The 20,207-nt window shown below is 42.9% G+C and overlaps 1 protein-coding gene across 3 annotated transcripts in view; it reads left to right on the top strand.

The window, feature by feature from the left end:
- The window catches only part of DCC (DCC netrin 1 receptor), a 906,493-nt gene that overhangs the window by 808,574 nt on the left and 77,712 nt on the right, over positions 1–20,207 (top strand). For all 3 annotated transcript variants that reach the window (XM_033934276.1, XM_033934287.1, XM_033934268.1), the window contains one exon: positions 6,488–6,643. In XM_033934276.1, the coding sequence (XP_033790167.1) occupies positions 6,488–6,643 (156 nt within the window). The remainder of the gene's footprint in view (positions 1–6,487; positions 6,644–20,207) is intronic.

The following is a 20,207-nucleotide window of genomic DNA, read 5'->3' as shown; positions in this document are numbered from 1 at the left end:
TCTTGAAAATTTCAGTGCATGGTTGCAGTTTCAAATATCATCTGCATCGATGCCTCCACCTGCCATGGGTAAATGTATTGCATGCACTAAGAAGCTTATTGTATTGCAGGTTTATGAGCGGAGGGGGCTGCCGGCTGGGGCCGGCGGAGAGGAGCTAGGCGGCTGGAGGAGTAGTAGCAGCCGCTGCCAATCGCAGCCTCCGTCCTGCCTTCGCCTACCTAGATTTGCTTTTTTTTTCTTATAGTTTTCTTCACCGATCCTTTTGTTTCTTGCATTGCATCGGGAAGGTGGAAAGCGGTCTGCAAGGTTCTCTACAGCGGCTGGCAAACCTCAGCAGGCCGCTTTGAAGAGGACCGACAGAGGGAGGGAGGAGTTGCTGGCACACGCACCTCCAGCTAGCGCAGGCGCCGTGAGGACTGGCACAGAAGCACACCTCAAGCCACCAGGACTCATAGACTTTCGACAGCGCATGCGCGCTCTAGGGTTTTATTATTATAGATATAGACACATATATGTCTTTATAAAACTGCAGCACAAATGCTGCAGAAATCCAAGGAAAAAGGATCCTAAGAGCATGTACTTATGCAATGCCTGTAAATCATGATGTCACCTGCACTTCACCCAAAATCCACTCCCTACATTGTATAAAAATATATACCTTCTTATCATCACACACAATTTTACAAATAAGGTAACTCCCCCCTCCCCCCACACTTTTACAAAACCGCGGAAGCATCAGGAGCAGAGCATTCGGCAAGCTCTTCTGCACTAAAAACTGCTTTCCCAGTTTTGTAAAAAAAAAAAAAAAGGGGGGGGGTGTTATGAGGCATTTTGAGTACATATTCTGCCTTATACATCCCCCCCCCAAATGTTATAAAACTACTGTACAACCTAAATGGCACTAAGGCCCAATATATTAAAAAAAAAAAAAAATCTGGGCTCCTATATTAGGGAGGAATTTTTATGTAACTGTATGTATGTATGTTTTTATGTAACTGGATGTAGCGGGATATAATTTTTTTAATTAATTAACAAAGAATGGGTGTTTTAGCATTTAATATGCACTAAAATGGTTGACACCCCTTGAATTCTCCCCTTAGTGCCCTATTTTCAGACAAACTTAGGAATCTACATTTTCAAATGAAAATTCATCTTTATTTAGGAGTATAAAAGTTATACTTGTAAATCTAAGAATGCCATTAATGACCCGATAGGAAAAGCCAAGTTCTTAAATGCTTGCCCCATTTTCAGCCAAACTTAGGAGCCCTTTTACCAGTGATAAAAAGTGGCCTTAGTGCAGCCTTACGCGTGTCATTCCCACACACTTAAGGCCCTTTTTACCACTGTGGTTAAATAGCAAATTTTCCCATTTTTGGTATTAATATCCACGCACTAATTTTAGTGTGGCCATTAGCATGTGTGTGTGTGTGACCCTATTGCCACCTATGTTGAAGGTTTTTAGGGATTCATGGTGCCGTGGACTGCTAGAAGGACTAACAAATTGATTCTGGAGGAAATCAAACCAGCTAGAAGCTCAAATGATGAAGTTATAACAGTCTTATTTTGGTCATACTGTCAGAAGAGAAAGATCACTGGAAAAGGACATCTTGTTTGGAAAGATCGAAAGAAACAGACGAAGAGGGCGGCCTGCAATCAGATGGCTGGACACGTTGTAAACAACCATAGGAATCATGCTGGAGGATCATACCGGACTAGCACAAAACCAATTTCTTTTTAGATCTGTAAATCATCAAGTTGCTAAGACTCGAGTATGAGTCAATGGCACCTAAGAAGTGATGATTCATGCAGTAGATCTGAACTGATTTCCCACTCTAAACCTCTTTTCTTTCCCCCAGCAGTCTGTGGGTAGCACATCCCCATCCCCAAGTTAGAAACATAGAAACATGATGGCAGATAAAAGTCAAATGGCCCATCTAATCTGCCCATCCGCAGTAATCATTATCTCTTTTCCTCTCTGAGAGATCTCACGTGCCTATCTCAGGCCCTCTTGAATTCAAACATAGTCTCTGTCTCCACCACCTCTTCCAGGAAGACTGTTCCACACATCTACCACCCTTTCTGTCAAAAAGTATTTCCTCAGATTACTCCGGAGCCTATCACCTCTTAACTTCATCCTATGCCCTCTCATTGCAGAGTTTTCTTTCAAATGAAAGAGACTCAACTCATGCACATTTACATTATGTCAGTTTTTAAATGTCTATATCATATCTCCCCTCTCCTGCCTTGCCTCCAAAGTATACAGATTGAGATCTTTATGTCTGTCCCCATACGCCTTATGATGACCACATACCATTTTAGTAGCCTTCCTCTGGACCAACTCTATCTTTTTTATATCTTTTTGAAGGTGTGACCTCCAGAATTGTACACAATATTCTAAATGAGGTCTCACCAAAGTCTTATACAGGAGCATCAATACTTCCTTTTTCCTGCTGACCATACCTCTCCTTATGCAGTCTAGCATCCTTCTAGCTTTCGCTGTTACCTTTTCAACCTGTTTGGCCACTTTAAGATCATCACATACAATCACAACCAAGTCCCGCTCTTCTGTCGTGCTCATAAGTTCTTCACCCCCTAAACTGTACCGTTCCCTCGGGTTTTTGCAGCACAAACGCATGACCTTGCAACCCTCTGAAAATTGATCAGGGTCTATTACTCCTCCATTCCTATTCACATTTGTCTTCTGTAATCCTGCTTCCGGCGCTTCAGCCGTGAACACAGAACAGAAATATTTGTTAAGCAATTCGACCTTTTCTTTATCAGCTTCTACATATTCATCCCCTTCACCTTTGAGTCTCACAATGCCACTTTTGCACTTCTTCCTATCACTAATATATCTAAAAAATGTCTTGTCTCCCCGTTTTACCGTGACAGCTAATTTTTCTTCCATTTGCATCTTTACTTTCTTAATTACACGATCATCCTCTCTTAATTTTTCCAGATATTTTTGCCTATCTTCCTTTTTCTGCGCTCTTTTGTAGTATATGAAAGCTAGCCTCTTATTCCTTCTTTTTAAAGAGGCTAATTAATGAGTATAACTCTAAAACTTAACAGCATAAATCCTTTGACTATCAAGCCCTAGGAGCACGCTTTCTTATTATAAGCTAGGATTTAGTTGACATCCTTTTAGTAATTGCTGAAGGCAAGTTACATTCATGTGTTATTTTCTCTATTCTTGGAAGACTTACAGTAGAAGTCTGAACCTGAGGTAATGGAGAGCGAATTGATTTGCACAAGGTCAGCATGAAATGTCAGTGAGATTTGGAGCTCCTTTTACAAAGGCGCGTTAGGGCCTTAACGCGCAGAATAGCGCGCATTAAAATGCTGCGTGCGCTAGCCGCTACTGCCTCCTCTTGAGCAGGCGGTAGTTTTTCGGCTAGTGTGTGCTATAGCACGTGATAATCCGGTGCGTGTGCTAAAAACATTAGCGCACCTTCGTTAAAGGAGCCCTTGAAGGCTACTCTTCCACTCCACTTTTACTTACATATGGGGGTGACAGTCATTTAAAAATCACTTTCCTTAGGTAAAGCATTGTTTAACCCACAGAAAAAGCTTCGAACATTGAACTTTCCTGAGTGCAGTCAGTAAGTGTTAAGAACTATTCATTTTTCATTTTGTACTGGGAAGATAGAGTGGTCAATGTACTAGAGAATGGCACGGAAAAAAATATGTCCCCGTCACTGCCCTGTCCCCAGCCCACCGGCCCTTTCACTGCCCCGTCACCGCCATTCCCTTCATCACCCCGTCACTGTCACTGCCAGCCCCTTCACTGCCCCATCAACGTCACTGCCATCCCATTCACCGCCCTGTCCCCGTCCCTACAGCATCCATACAAGCCTCAGTAATGCAATATTTAGCTTATTCCTTCCTTATAAATCAAAGTTCTGGCTGCTGAACTGGAGAGAGAGATGTTCAGCTGGCAGGGCTTTGTTTATACATTTTTATCAACATAACTAATATACTACTTTATCCTAAAGAAAAAGAAAATAAATATAAATTTTTTTTCTACCTTTGTTGTCTGGTTTCTGCTTTCCTCATCTTCTCATTCAATTCCTTCTATCCACTGTCTGTCTTCTCTCTGCGCCTTCCATTTGCTTTGTTACTGTGCCTCTCCTTTCACCCCCCTCCCTTGGTCTGGTACCCATCTTTTTCCCTCTGCTCCCCCATAGTCTGGCATCTCTGTCTTCTTCCCTTCCAGCGTCTTCTCCCCATTCTCTCTTCCCCATTCCCTTCAGTGTCTACTCCCCACTCTGTCATCCCCATGTCCCTTCAACGTCTTCTCCCCACTCTCTCTTACCCATTTCCCTTCAGCGTCTTCTCCCCACTCTCTCTTACCCATTTCCCAGCGTCTTCTACCTACTCTCTCTTCCCCATTTCCCAACATCTTCTCCCCACTCTCTCTTACCCATTTCCCAGCGTCTTCTCCCCACTCTCTCTTCCCCATTTCCCAGCGTCTTCTCCCTACTCTTCCTTCACCATTTCTCAGTGTATTCTTCCCACTTCTTCCACCCCACCTTCCCCAGGTCCCTTCAGCGTCTGCTTTCTCCACCCCACCTTTCTTCCCTTTCTCCCTCCCTGCCCCTTACCTTCACTGCAGGCAATTTCTAAATATGTTTCCTACCAGCAGCCGGAGAACTGAAATCGTGTGTGGCTGCAGGAAATGTCATCTCTGATGCAACTTCTGGTAGTGTCAGAATGACCTTTACAGCAGCAACACCGGCTGCTGGTAAAGAAGCACATTTAGAGAAATTCCCTGCCGCAAAGGTAAGGCAGGGAGGGAGATGCGATCGGGCTCAGGCAGCGGTGGCAATCAGGATGGATGGAGGGAGGGAGGGAGATGCTTCAGCGGCAGCAGCGATTGGGCGGCAGCTATTAGAATGGAGGGAGGGAGCGCAATCGGTGACCGCATCCGTTCCCTCCCTTCACTGCAGAGACAAGGTCATTTACCGTTCCACGGGGCGGTGAATGGTCTTCTCCCCGTACCTTCGGCTACCACTTCCTTTCTCTCCCCCGTTTCAGCGGGTTACCCATGGCTAGCTGTGGGTAACAACCACCATGTCATTCTCTACTATGTACTAACCAGCATTTAAACTAAGTAGTTAATGTCAATGACCGCTTTGGGGTCAATATTCAAAGTGATCAAACAACTTCTGCGAGGCAATCTTCTGTTATTCAGCAGCAGCTAATAACTGTAACCATTAAAGTCGTAGTCCGTGATCTTGTGGGTGGTCCAGGGGAGAGCCAGCACTTATACAGTGAGGTGCCGATATTCAGCACTTGACCGCCTAAGTTAACCAGACAAATGATGCTGCATAAAGACACACATGGCTTGGCATTGAATATCCAGGTATAAAGCTCCCAGTGGCCAAAAATATATGATTGCTGCCAGTTGAATATTTATCCTGTTAATTTTATCTTTAGTGGTACATCGGGTTTTAACACCCAATCTACTAAATTAATGATAAGCAGAATGTAGAAACTGAGACCAAAACATTCAGAGCCCCTTTTATGAAGCCACAGAAGCAGTGCTGCCACAGTAAATGCAGTGAAGCCCACAGGAATTGGAAGGCCTTTGGTGCATTTACGGTAAAGATAAATGTTAGGGGTGAGTGAAGATGGGTTGATGTTTTCTAGGCCTGGATTTCTGATTTTGGTTTTAGAAATCAGAAAGTTAAAGAACTGGAAGCTTGGTTTTTAGGACCAGGATTGCTTTTAGGGGGAAGGTGGTATCATGGCGTTGGACTCAGAGGCCCCTATTTGAGCCTGCTGGATGGATGGGAAGATAATGGGCAATAAAGGTTCCTTAAGTGTATTTGCTGCTGAAGCCTTACCGTCCTGTAAATGTTTTTATGGGATTTTGTCTTTCCATCTTGTTGGATGAATTTGAAAAAAGGTTTTAATAATGATACTGTTAATGTTTTATTGTGTTTGTTCTGTTGAAATATGTTTTAGTATTTTTAATATGTATGCATGTAATTTTGTAAACTGCATAGTTTTTTATGCGGTATATAAATTGTTAAAAAAATTTACTTTTGGGCATTTGTGTGTGTATTATTGCTACCAGTAAAAAGGCAGTATCACTACTGCGCCTGAAAATGCTAAGCATTAATGTGCTTAGTACCTGGGTGGCAACTAACACTACATTAGCACATATTTGCTGATGTCATTAATGCTATCACCCATTAGTACATCGACCTCAAAGACAGATAGCACAGCGCAGCCCTTTAAATAATTGTAAATAACAGGTGGATCAATAGAAGCATTGATTTGTGAATTAATCTTCTAATTTAATTAAAATTTTAGCAGTAAAGATATATGACTTCACAGAGAAAAGTCGAATTGTTTATTTGATTGTTCTGTGTTCCTTTAGAGCACCCACCTCTAATGTATGATGTTTTAATCGCTGACTTTATTGGAATCTTTCTAACCATATCACATGTTCTATTTCTTCTAATTTTCTGATTTGCAGCCGTAGTCAGTGCCATCCCAGTTCCGACGCTCGAAAGTGCCCAATACCCAGGAATCTTGCCATCACCGACATGTGGCTACCCGCATCCGCAGTTTACTCTCCGCCCAGTGCCCTTCCCAGCGCTCTCTGTTGATCGGGGATTTGGACCAGGTCGAAGTTAGTGCAACAGTTTTACTACTTCTTTTAAGAATATCGTTTGGTTGTATTGAAGCTAAACTGATAGCAGCCTTGGGTCGTGCATTTCAGGTTTTAATGAACCCGTCCTTTTAGATGCTTTTGGCATATACCACCTCTCTGCATTATCAGAAATGTCTGCGCCATAACCTGACTGGTAGACGTGTTAGAAAAATGTACATGGCTTGAGAAGTCGCATTCCTATGGCTGATGAAAGCTCAGTTTCCTTTCCTTATATCTATGCTGATAGATCATTAGGTTTATTACTCTTAGCCAGCAACCCTTTATTAGCAAATGGATTCTGTGTAGGTTTCACTACATGTACTGCTCTAGAGACAGTCTATTTTTCTTCAGAACTAATGTCTATTTAAAATTTAGCATTACCAACTCAATGTCTGGATCAATACAGATTGATTTCTTTTTTTTTTTTATTTTTTACTTGTTTGGTCTTAAGGAGACTGAGGTAACTCTTAAGAGTTTAAACAGTGTTTTATGAAACAAAAACTACATACATAAGCTAGAAATTTGGGGAATGTAGTATATTAGGCATTACTTCTTTATTTGTTTATTCGGTTTTTAGCTCGTCCTCCCAAACGAGCCGAGTCAGCAGCAAGATAACCGGAGGCCATATTTTTTTTCACAACAGCAAGATAATACAAACGCATATCCTTGTACAGATTAAACATGGTTCCTGCAGATTCTGCATATATGGAAACCCATACCAATATTACCCCCTCCTTTACTAACGCGTAGGCGGGTTTTAGTGCCGGCAGTGGCAGTAACTGCTCCGACGCTCGTAGGAATTCCTACGAGCGACGGAGTAGTTGCCGCCGGCGCTAAAACCCTCACTATGCTTTGGTAAAGAAGGGGGTTGGGGGTTCATTTTAAAGACAGGATGCACATTTGCAGACATTTGGGCCTGGATTCTGTAACTGGCGCTGTTTGTCAGCAACCGCCAATCATGTGTCAGTCGCACGACGGCTCTGTGTGGAGAATTCTGCTTCCGACAAAGGTGGGAGCCAGAAATGCAGGCCAGGATTTTCCCGGTCTACATTTCTGGTGCCTACCTTTGACGTGAATTGCGCCTACATAGGTGTTTTATGGTGTCTACTGACTTTTCAAGTGTTAGTCACGCCTACAGTAGTTTTGGGCACATAAAGCACCTATGGAGGTCCAATTCCAATGCTGTTTTTGTAGACACCAGTAGGCGCCCTGAAAATTAGTATAAAACATAATTTCAATGATGTTTTTTTTCACTGAGCTTATGCGCCGTGCCATTTAGAGAACCCAGGCCTGTATAAAAAGATAAGTTTTCACGGCATTCTGAAACTAAGGGCTCCTTTTACTAAGCTGCGGTAGCGTTTTTAGCACGCGCTGCAGATTAGCACACGCTAACCCCCGCGCTACAAGGAAAAACTAATGACAGCTCTGTGGAGGCGCTAGTGTCTAGCGCACGCAGCATTGTAGCACGCACTAAAACCGTTAGCCCAGCTTAGTAAAAGGAGCCCTAACTATTCCTTCCAATGACCTAATAGATGGTGGTACATGTCTGGGCATGAAATGAGAATAAACACACATATAGGCATTTTATAGTTGAAAGGTATAGACAACCGTCTCTCTTTTTGAGATCTTAAAGATATCCAGGAACATAAATTGATAATTTGCCTAACATCGTATAACCTGGAGCCATGTTTTGAAAGATTTTGAAGGCCAAAGCCAGGGCTTTAAAGACATAGGCCCAGGTTCTATAAGTGGCACTGTCATCGTTGGGCAGCCTTAAAAATGACCTCTGATCATGTGCCAATCACATGACGGCACCATTTATAGAATTGCGCCATTGGAAAAGATAAGCACCGGAAATGTAGGCCAGGGTTTTCAAGGACTACATTTACAATACCTACCTTTGATGTGAATTGCGCCTACGGAGGTGCTTTACAACATCTAACGCCACTTATTGGTAAAATGGCTTCTTAGGAGTGATTCCAGTGCCATGTTTTTTTTAGACACTAGTACGCCTACATTTTCTTTTAAAATATTTTTTATTTGTTTTAAATGACATTTTGAACTTAAATTAGGTGCCAGTAAGGTGTCTACCAGTGCCTAATTTAAGGCACTATTTATAGCAGAGTTATTACCTCTGGCACACTAACGGAGCAGATGTTTTTCTGAGCACAATAAAAAGAGGGCACATGGCTCCACCCCCCCAGCCACATCCCTGCAAGAGCCTCGTCTCACCTTATCTGAGTTCAGGCCCACATCTAGAGAGCCTCCGAGCTTCCACGGACGTCGATGCGATGACACGGCACGCATGCGCACATGAGTGTGATGTCATCACGTCGACTTCCGCTCATGCTCGGAGGCCTTCCAAACACAGCCCCAAGCTCAGACCAGAGATAACGAGGTTCATGTGGGGGTGGAGAGGAGGAGAGGTGCCAGTAGTGACAGACTCGTGTACACATCATCTGTTCTTGAAGCCCTGCCAGCACACCCAGAATCTCTTGACGGCACACTACTTTGCCGTGGCACACAGTCTGCAATGCACTGGTTTATAGAATCCAGCCACAGTGTTTTCCAGTAGGCAGCCAGTGAACAGAGACCAGTGGTCGTGAATTTCCTAATTTTTCAGCAAATGAACTGCCGCATTCTGCACATGTGGCATTCGTGTATATTAGGCATTAAGAGTGTTCAGGCCAAAAATTTTCATTTTATATAGTTTGGGTCCCGTGTCATTTATGGGACTTATCATCTACTTTTTTTCTTACTATTTCTTTTGTTTTGGGGGGGCATTGCCATCAATAGTGTGTTCTATTAATCAAACTGGAGCTAATTCTATATATGACGCACATGAGTGTGCCTATTGCAGTCCTGCTTCAGTTCAATGACATGGCTCACCTTCCATAAGCTTAAACCTAACCCTGACAAAACAATAGCCTGTTGGATCTCTGGGTCTCTGAACCAAACCTCGGCTTCACTAACACTTTTTGTCCACCCTATTGCTCCTGCCTCTGGTTTTAGCTATTTAAGAGTGTGGATTGATTACAAATTGTCTCTCACCCAACAGGTCTTTATTGTTGTCAAGGCAGGCTTTTTTGTGTTACGTTCTCTGCACCCTCTTGGAGATTTTCTGGGCTTTAAGAACATAAGAAGTTGCCTCCACTGGGTCAGACCAGAGGTCCATCGCGCCCAGCGGTCCGCTCCCGCGGCGGCCCATCAGGTCTATGACTTGTGAAGTGGATTCTGACCATTTCTATAACCTACCTCTGCTTCTGTCTGTACCCCTCAATCCCCTTATCCTTTAGGAACCTATCTAAACCTTCCTTGAACCCCTGTACTGTGCTCTAGCCTATCACAACCTCTGGAAGTGCGTTCCATGTGTCCACCACCCTCTGGGTAAAAATGAACTTCCTAGCATTTGTTCTAAACCTGTCCCCTTTCAATTTCTCCGAGTGACCCCTAGTACTTGTGGTTCCCCACAGTCTGAAGAATCTGTCCCTGTCTACTTTCTCTATGCCCTTCAGGATTTTGAAGGTTTCTATCATGTCTCCTCTAAGTCTCCTTTGATTCACTACAGACGGCGATTAATGCTTTTCTTATTTCCAAGTTCGACTATTGTAATTCTGTCTACGCAAATCTGCCAACGTGTCAATAAAGCTTTCCAGTCAGGTATCACTTCCTATCTCGCCTCATCTACCGTTCCCTATACTCCATCTTGTGCTTTACACTCTTTAGACTCTAACAGAATGTTTCTCCCAGGTCCATGATAAGCACACTTGGAATCAACCAGAAACACAGCTTTTTATTTTTTGGCATCTTCCCTCTCAAACTTTCTCCCTGATTTTATCAAATAACTTTCTTATTTTCTTTTGAAAACTTTCAGCATCATGACAGCAACCAGCAATGAAACACATATAAAATTTATACTGAAATAGCAACAAAATGTTTCAAATCATAAATTAAACAAAAGAAAAAGGCAATAGTACCATCACAAAACAAAATCTCATAGAAAAGGAACAATATAAATTAAATTGATGTGTACATTGCTTAGAATTTTGAATAAGCGATCAATCAAATTTATAATAAAACTTGAAACTTGAAACTTAAATCAATTCATTTATAATATAAAATGACATGATCAAACAGTTAACAGTGCTAAGAAATAAAGACCATAAAAACAGTGGCAGTATCTTAGCCAATGAGGTTAATCTGAGGCGCGATTATTGCTAATTGAATTAGAACAGTCATTTCCCTGTTTTAAACCCCCCCCCCCCTTTTTACAAAGCTGCATTAGGGTTTTTTCTCACTGACCGCGACGGTAAAAGCTCCAATGCTCATAAGAATTCTATGAGCATCATAGCTTTTACCGCCGTGGCCAGTGCTAAAAACCCTAACGCGATTTCATAAAAGGGGAGTAAATCACTGCTGAAGGCACATTTCTTCTCCATGTCTAGTGGTACCCGATGAAGATGGCAAGTGGGGTGCTTGGAGATGACAGGCCTATAGTGTTCAGGCCTATTGTGTACATTCTAGAAATTGATGTATCTTTTTGAACTGTATATTCGCTGGATGTTCAGCCTTATCTGCTGTGAACCACCTAGAACAATTCATGGTCTGGCGGTATATAAGAATAAATTATTAGTAGCAGTATGTACTGTATGTGCTTGGATGTGTAATATTCCATTCCGTAAGAAAAACTGCAGAGATGGCATACAGGATTCAGGAACTTTATTGAAGACAAAAAAACTGTTGTTTTCCACAGTTAGGTTTTTAGTGGTAGAAACCAGGACCTGATATGGTCTGTGTTTCGATAAAACTTTCTTCCTCAGGGGTCCATGATATTATAAACCTCAATTATGAAAAACCATTTGAAGTGCAGCTAGATTGTAACAGTATAGTTGATGGACTCTTCTTCTAGTCCATCAACTACGCTGAGGAAGAAGTGTTTATCGAAACACGGACTGTGTCGGGTTTCGGTTTCTACCACTGAGAACCTAACTGTGGAAAACAATAGGGGTTTTTTTTGTCTTCAATAAAGTTCCTGAATCCTGTATGTCATCTCTGCAGTTTTTCTTTTGATTTGGCTGCTTGCTCTTTACTGCAAAATTGTTGGGTTTCTCTTTGTTTTGTATTTCTTTCCTTTACAAGTTTGGAATTTCTGTACTTTCATGATTTGCTTGATTTTATGATGTATACAGTAAACCCCCGTGAATTCGCTGTTCGCAAATCGCGGACTCAGTAGTTTGCGGTATTTTCCAACCGCCTCTTCTTGGTACTAAAGTCATGGTTAGACCAATCAAGAGCTGCTTTGACACATTATCTGGCATATCAAAGCAGCTCCTGATTGGTGTAACCACAACTTTAGTACCAGGAAGAGGCGGTCAGAAAATGTGCCCGGCTTCGTAAGTACAATTTAAGCACCCACCGGCGCCCCAGCTGTCCTCTCCTGCCTTCTATCAGCTGAAAAAACGTATTTGCGGTTTTTCAAAATTCGCGAGTGTTCCTGGAACGGAACCCCCACAAATTTCTGGGGAGTACTGTACCACTTAGATCCTTGATTTGTTCAGGCAGTAATACAAATCAATAAATAATAATAACACTGTGTCTCATTTATCCAGTGAATCAACCTCAAGTGTTTTTGTAAAGCAGAACAAGTGAATGTGAATAAAATTATATACACTCGTATAATGTGATCATGAGTCCGCACTACTATTGAGCATTTTTGTCAGATTCTAATGAAATTTTGAAGCAATCAATTGAAAGTTTAAATCATATTGTAATCCTGGAAGTCAGGAGCTTTAGTTGCTGCAAAAACACCATTAAGTATACCTCTTCTTGTATGTGCGTGTCAATGCTTTCACTTGCTCAGCGCTGAGAAAACATCATTCAGGTAAGCGATCACATTATATATAACTTTTTGTTACATTCACATTCACTTGTTTTGCTTTGTAAAGACACTTAAGCTTGATTCACTAGATATTTATAAGACATATATTATATGGAGGCACATGCGATTAAAATGATGATTTGAGGCTGGGATCTGGAATAGCTTTTTAGCTGTAAGAAGTTCAGTGGCCTTTTTGCTGATATTTATTACCTATTCCATTTAATATTTATTATTAAATTCATGGTTGACATTTTTGACCTACCTTATTTGTGGATTGTGATTTAGGTAGTGTGACTTATTCCACTTCTGCCCTTTTTCTGCCTAATTTTATGTGCTATAACAGGGGTGCCCACGCTTTTTTGGCTTGCGAGCTACTTTTAAAATGATCATAAGAACATAAGAAATGCCGCCTCTGGGTCAGACCAGTGGTCCATCATGCAGTCTGCTCACACGGCGGCCCTTTTGGTCAAAGACCAGCGCCCTAACTGAGACTAGCCCTACCAGCATATGTCCTTGTTCAGTAGGAACTTGTCTAACTTTGTCTTGAATCCCTGGTGGGTGTTTTCCCCTATAACAGCCTCTGGAAGAGCATTCCAGTTTTCCACCACTCTCTGGGTGAAGAAGAACTTCCTTACGTTTGTACGGAATCTATCCCCTTTCAACTTTAAAGAGTGCCCTCTCGTTCTCCCTACCTTGGAGAGGGTGAACAACCTGTCCTTATCTACTAAGTCTATCCCCTTCAGTACATGTAAATCTTGATTGTATTCTTGTGATTAGCACATTGCATCTTTTTCCCACTGAGAGGGCTGGAAGAAAGATGGATATTTAAGCACTGGGCTTTGTTTCACATCTTTACTACAGCTCATGGGTCCCTCTGGAACCCAGCATCAGATGCCCAGCAATTTCATGTCATCGGTAGGACTTCAACCTTTCTATGGTAGCGGGCTCTGTTCTATCCCCAGCCCGTGCTACCTTAATAAACTAAGGGCTCCTTTTACTAAGGGGTGCCAACAATAAAATAAAAACAAAAAACCACAAAGCACACTGTATACAGAGAAAATGTTAATTATTATTTGTAATCAGGGTTTTATTCAGATGTCAAGGCAGATGACTTTAAAATATGCAATGTCACCTCAGTAACAACTATACAAAAATAGACAAATATACCCCTCCCCTTTTACTAAATCACGATAGCGGTTTTTAGCGCAGTTAGCTGCGCTGAATGCCCTGCACTGCTTTCGATGCTCATAAGCTCCCTGCGCTAAAAACCACTATAGCCGTTTAGTAAAAGGGGGCCATAGTGCAAAATATAGACAGCAGATATAAATTCTCAAAACGGACACAATTTGATCAGTAAATTGAAAATAAAATAATTTATCCTACCTTTTTGTCAGGTGATTTCATGAGTTTCTGGTTGCACTTCCTTCTTCTGTAAAGCCAATATTTCTTTCTTTCTGCCTTTCTTTCTCTCTCCCCCCTGCCCCCCTCTTTATTTCTGCCTTTTTTTCTCTCTCCCCCTGGCCCCCCATCTTTATTTTTGCCTTCCTTTCTCTCTCCCCCTGCCTGCCTGTCTTTCTTTCTCTCTCCCCCTGCCCCCCCAAGCCATCATGCCGATTTCTCCATTTCCCCGATTCTTTCCCTACCCCCACTCCCAAGCCACCACGCCGATTTCTCCCTGCTGCTTCCCCAAGCCAGGCCTGGTGCATACAAGCGCCAGGCCCACAAGACCTCACCTTTGACGTCAATTCTAACGTCGGGGAGGAAGTTCTAGGCCAGCCAGGCAGCGATTAGCTGGCCCAGAACTTCCTCTCTGATGTCAGAATTGACGCTGGAGGTGAAGATTTGTGAGTCTTGTACGCGCCAGGCCTGGCTTGGGGAAGCAGCAGTGAGAAAAATATTGCAAAGGCAACGCGATTGACTCGCGTTGCCTTTGCGATCTACTGGTCGATCACGATCGACCATTTGGGCACCCCTGTGCTATATGAATGTGTAGGTTTATAGAATATGAGTGTTTACACAGATAAGGGTACACTTGTGTGTGTGAGTGCTAGGTGAGTGCTCAGTGCTATTCTATAAATCATGTACACAACTTGTGTAGAATGTAAATACAAGGGTGGCGTTCACAGGGTAGACGCATGAGTGGGGCCACGGGCATAATCAACATTTACACGTGTAACTTAATAATACTAATAACAGTTTATATACCGCAGGACCGTGAAGTTCTATGCGGTTTACAATGATTAGAAAGATGCTACAAATTGAGTGGAACTTACATAGTTGGAGATTAGTGGCTAACAGTTTAAGGAATCAGTTGTTATGGGAGAGATTGTGCAGATCCGCTATCTAGGTAATTCAAGAACAGATATGTTTTTAGGTGTTTCTTAAATTCACCATAGTTATTTGCGTGTATAATTAGTTTTTCCAGGCCTTTGCCCCATAATGCTGCCTGATAAGAGAGAAGATGTTGATGGTGTCTTTTAAATTTACATCCTCTAACCGGTGGTGAGATGAACTTCAGGTGTGCGCTTCTCTTATGTCTATTGGTTGAGAAGTAGAAGAGGTCAATTATATATTTAGGGGCTAAACCGGATAGTACCTTAAAGCAAAAACATCCCAGCTTGAACTTCGCACGTGCCTCCATCAGCAGCCTTTGTAGGAGTCGGTAGGAAGGGGTTATGTGATCGGACTTCTTCAACCCAAAGATCAACCTGACCTCTGCATTCTGCACCAGTTGCAGTCTCTGCATTTTCTTCTGGGAGATTGCCAGATGGGCGATGTTCCAATAATCGAAATGGCTTAGTATTAGGGATTGTACCAGAATTCTGAATGATGAAGCATCAAAGTATGTGCTAATGGACCTAAGCTTCCAGAGTGTAAAATAACCCTTTCTGACTAGGGAGTTCACTTGGTCTTTCATGGTTAGGCTTTGGTCTACTGTAAGTTATGTGCTAGAGTGCTGCATTTTGGTGTGCACATTTCCCCTGCAATTGACATGGTGGAAATGAATGCACCAAAAGTAGATGTGTTGATGCTGATTTATGTTTGTTTTCTATCTTGGAACCTTAGGCCCTCTTTTACAAAGGTTTGCTAAGCGTTTTAGCGCGCGTTTAGCATACGCTAAATCAACATGTGTGCTAATTGGTAACGTGTCCATAGGAAAACATGCATGCATGACTAGGAAGTGATGTCAGAGGGGAGAGCCAAGACCAGTGTGGGCAGAAAGTTGGAGAAGCTGCTTGCACTGGGGAATAGCTACGGGGTAAAGGAAGGGGCATGTGCGTTCAGTGGGGGGACAGGGAAGGAGCAGAGGGACGGAGAAGAGGACACAGGGGTACCACCACCCCAGGCGCCCCCCACCCTCGCAACGCCACTGACTGTGCTGGTGGCCTAGTAGTAGAGGTGCTGCCTCTGCACCCTGAGATTGTGGGTTTGGTCACAGCACTGCTCCCAGTGACCCTGGGCAAGTTACTTAATCCTCTTTTGCCCCAAGAACTATAGATTGTGAGCCTGCTGGGACAAACAGGGAAAATTCTTAGCGTACCTCATTACTTCTCAATGTATTGTAAACCACTTTGATATCTAAGAACATAAGAGTTGCCACTGCTGGGTCAGACCAGTGGTCCATCGTGCCCAGCAGTCTGCTCACGCGGCAGCCCCCAGGTCAAAGACCAGTGCTCTAAATGAGTCCAGCCTCACCTGCATACGTCCCAGTTTAGCAGGAACTTGTCCAGCTTAGTCTTGAAACCCTGGAGGGTGTTTTCCCCTACAACAAACTCCGGAAGAGCGTTCCAGTTTTCCACCACTCTCTGGATGAAGAAGAACTTCCTTACGTTTGTACAGAATCTATCCCCTTTCAATTTTAGAGAGTGCCCTCTCGTTCTCCCTACCTTGGAGAGGGTGAACAACCTGTCTTTATCTACTCAGTCTGGTCCATTCAGTATCTTGAATGTTTTGATCATGTCCCCTCTCAGTCTCCTCTTTTCAAGTGAGAAGAGGACCAGTTTCTCTAATCTCTCACTGTACGGCAACTCCTCCAGCCCCTTAACCATTTTAGTCGCTCTTCTCTGGACTCTTTCGAGTAGTACCGTGAGTGTGTACCATGGCCAGGACAGCGGCATGATAACCTGTTTGTGATCCCCTTCTTTATCATTCCTAGCATTCTGTTCACCCTTTTTGCCGCCGCTGCGCATTGTGCAGACGGCTTTATCGACTTGTCGATCAGAACTCACAAGTCTCTTTCCTGGGAAGTGTCTCCAAGTACTGCCGCAGACATCCTGTATTCATGCAGGAGATTTTTGTTATCGACATGCATCACTTTGCACTTATCCACGTTGAACCTCATTTGCCATGTCGATGTCCATTTCTCGAGTTTGATTATGTCACTTTGTAGATCTTCACAATCCCCCTGCGTATTCACTACTCTGAATAACTTTGTTTCGTCTGCAAATTTAATCACCTCACTCGTCGTACCAATGTCCAGATCATTTATAAAGATGTTGAAGAACACGGGTCCAAGCACCGAGCCCTGTGGCACCCCGCTGGTGACACTCTTCCAGTCCGAGTATTGTCCATTTACCCCCACTCTCTGTTTCCTATGCTCCAGCCAGTTTTTAATCCACGTATTTCATCCTCGATTCCATGGCTTGCAATTTTACGAAGAAGTCGTTTATGTAGAACCTTGCTGAATGCCTTCTGAAAATCCAGATATACAATGTCAACTGGGTCGCCCCTGTCTATTCGCCTGTTTACTCCCTCGAAGAAGTGCAGCAGTCAGGCAAGATCTACTTCTACTTCTACACCTTGTGCCGGTCCTCGCAGTCCATTTAAAATTAAGTCCAGAATTGCATTTCCTCTTGTATTTTCTTTTATAAGTTGTTCCAGGAAGAAATCGCCTACAGCATCCAGGAACTTGGTCTCCCTAGCGCAGCCGGACGTGCCTAGGTTCCAGTCTATCCCCGGACAGTTGAAGTCACCCATGATAACTGCGATGCCTCCCTTGCAGTTGCGTTTAATCTCGTCTGTCATTTCTCCATCAATTTCTTTGGACTGCCCTGGGGATTGGTAGTCGATGCTAATCTTTGTTTCCAGTCCATTTGTTCCCAGTATTTTGACCCATAGAGACTAACTTATCCGTCAGTTGTGGCATGTTCTCTCCAGTAGATTCAATTCCCTCTTTGACGTATATGGCAATGCCCCCACCTTTTTGAGCCACTCTGTCTCTGCGATATAGTTTGTATACCGGTAGCTCTGTGGAGGAAAGGTGGTTTTTCAAATAATTAGGATAAAACTTGTTCTGAAAACCTAGCATTGTAAGGATAACTATGGCAAATTGTAACCAGTAAACCGTATATTATGTATACTAATATTAGACCCTCTGGCATGTGTCAAGTTAGGATAAAAACTTGAATCGTAAACTTGTACTGAAATTATGTATGTTTAACCTGTAACCCGTTCTGAGCTCTTTGGGAACAACGTGATAGAAAACAAAATAAATAAATTGTGGTAGTCAATTCTAGAATTGCCCCCATAGGGAATAACTTGCTTTGGCATGCAGAAAAGGACTTTAATAAAACTGCATGGATGCTATGCGTACGGAAAGTGTGCACCTACTTGTAAGTGATCTGTGATTAAGCATTTCTGGGAGCATTGGTTGATTGGCGTAGAAGCAGAGTTGTACATAAGAACATAAGAATTGCTGCTGCTGGGTCCGACCAGTGGTCCATCCTGCCCAGCAGTCCGCTCACGCAGCAGCCCTCAGGTCAAAGACCAGTGCTCTAAATGAGTCCAGCCTCACCTGCGTACGTTCCAGTTTAGCAGGAACTTGTCCAACTTTGTCTTGAATCCCTAGAGGATGTTTTCCCCTATAACAGACTCCGGAAGAGCGTTCCAGTTTTCTACCACTCTCTGGTGAAGAAGAACTTCCTTACGTTTGTACGGAATCTATCCCCTTTCAACTTTAGAGAGTGCCCTCTCTTTCTCCTTACCTTGGAGAGGGTGAACAACCTGTCTTTATCTACTAAGTCTATTCCCTTCAGTATTTTGAACGTTTCAATCAAGTCCCCTCTCAGTCTCCTCTTTTCAAGGGAGAAGAGGCCCAGTTTCTCCAATCTCTCATTGTACGTCAACTCCTCCAGACCCTTAACCATTTTAGTTGCTCTTCTCTGGACCCTATCGAGTAGTACCGTGTCCTTCTTCACGTATGGTGATCAGTGCTGGATGCAGTACTCCAGGTGAGGGCAAATATAAGTTGGTACACCAACATGTACACATCTCCTTCCGTATTCGCTGTGATAGGGGATTAGTAGAACTGCGAATACAGAAAACCCCGAATAACTTTTTGATATGTTAGTCACTGTTTTCTATTAAAACATTATCGTGACTATGGTGAAACTGTGAATATCATGGTGGGAGACCTGACCCGTTCCTGAAGGAGAGGCAAAACACGGTGAAGAAAGTGCTGGGAATTGGCGATTTTTCTCTGTAAATGCTTGGAATCGGCGATTTCTCTATGCAAGCTGATGTAATTGGGGAGGGGGGGAGGAGCCAGCAAGCTAATAAAACTGCAAATAATCGAAACCGCAAATACGGATGGAGATGTGTATGTGCTATTGGTGAGGATCTGGGATCCTATTGTGTAAAATCATATAAAGAATAGTTATTAATGTGTAGTAAATTTGGGCTATTACTGCCCCTTAATTGCCCATGCGATGACTAACCTGTGGTATCACAGGTTAGTCACTCCCACAATATATGAATAAAGTGGTTCATGATCAACCTTGCAAACTGCACTATTCATAGTGCCTAAGAGCATCGGGGGGCTAAGCTCAGTCTCCACTTTCGCCTTAACTTCTCACAAGGGATATAGAGAGTTTCCCGTTCCCTCAGGCATCCAAAAGGGCAAATGCTTAAGCAGCTTCTGTCCCTTGTATACTCCTGAATCACTTCTTTACCCATTATACCAGGTTGGATAGAACAGCAAAAACTGTGTAGAATTTCTGGGTCTATAAGGCTTAGGGCCTAAGGCATGAAGGCCTTGCCCTTTGTGATTAAGGTCAAATACTGAGGAGAAAAAAAAAAACCCCAACAGAGTTAGGCTCAGAGTTTCCTACCATTGTATTCCCATACTACTACTCCTACTACTGCCACTTATCACTTATATAGCACTGAAGGGCATACGAAGCGCTGTACATTTTGACATTTATAGATGGTCCCTACTCAGAAGAGCTTACGATCTAACTTGGACAGACAGGCATGACAGAGAGTGTAGGGGATACAGAACCCAAGGTGAGAGGAGGACTTTTAAATCATCCTTGAACACTGCCAGAGACAGAGCCCGCCATAGGGATTCAAGCAACTTGTTTCACTCTGATTGTAATATGGTGCTTCTAGCTACTCCCTCTTTCTGGAAGAGGCTAGAATGTCCAATGGTGTCAGACATGAGGTAAAGTCGATGCTCTGGAAATCTATTTCGTCACCCTTACTGCAAGATCCTAGTTATTGTACAATCATTTTTGAAGTGTTCTTATCTTAACATAACTTTGATGTCATTATTTTATGGGGTGTATTTCTGGAAAATAATAGGGGTCTTTTGCTACAGGCTAGTGTATGTTATATGCCATTTTATTCCTAAGGACTCTGCTGAAAATAACAAGAGCTAATCTATAG

The sequence above is a fragment of the Geotrypetes seraphini genome, chromosome 1, assembly GCF_902459505.1.
Source record: "Geotrypetes seraphini chromosome 1, aGeoSer1.1, whole genome shotgun sequence".
Taxonomy (NCBI): domain Eukaryota; kingdom Metazoa; phylum Chordata; class Amphibia; order Gymnophiona; family Dermophiidae; genus Geotrypetes; species Geotrypetes seraphini.
The sequence above is the reverse complement of the archived record's forward strand: the minus strand, read 5'-3'. Positions and strand labels throughout refer to the sequence as shown.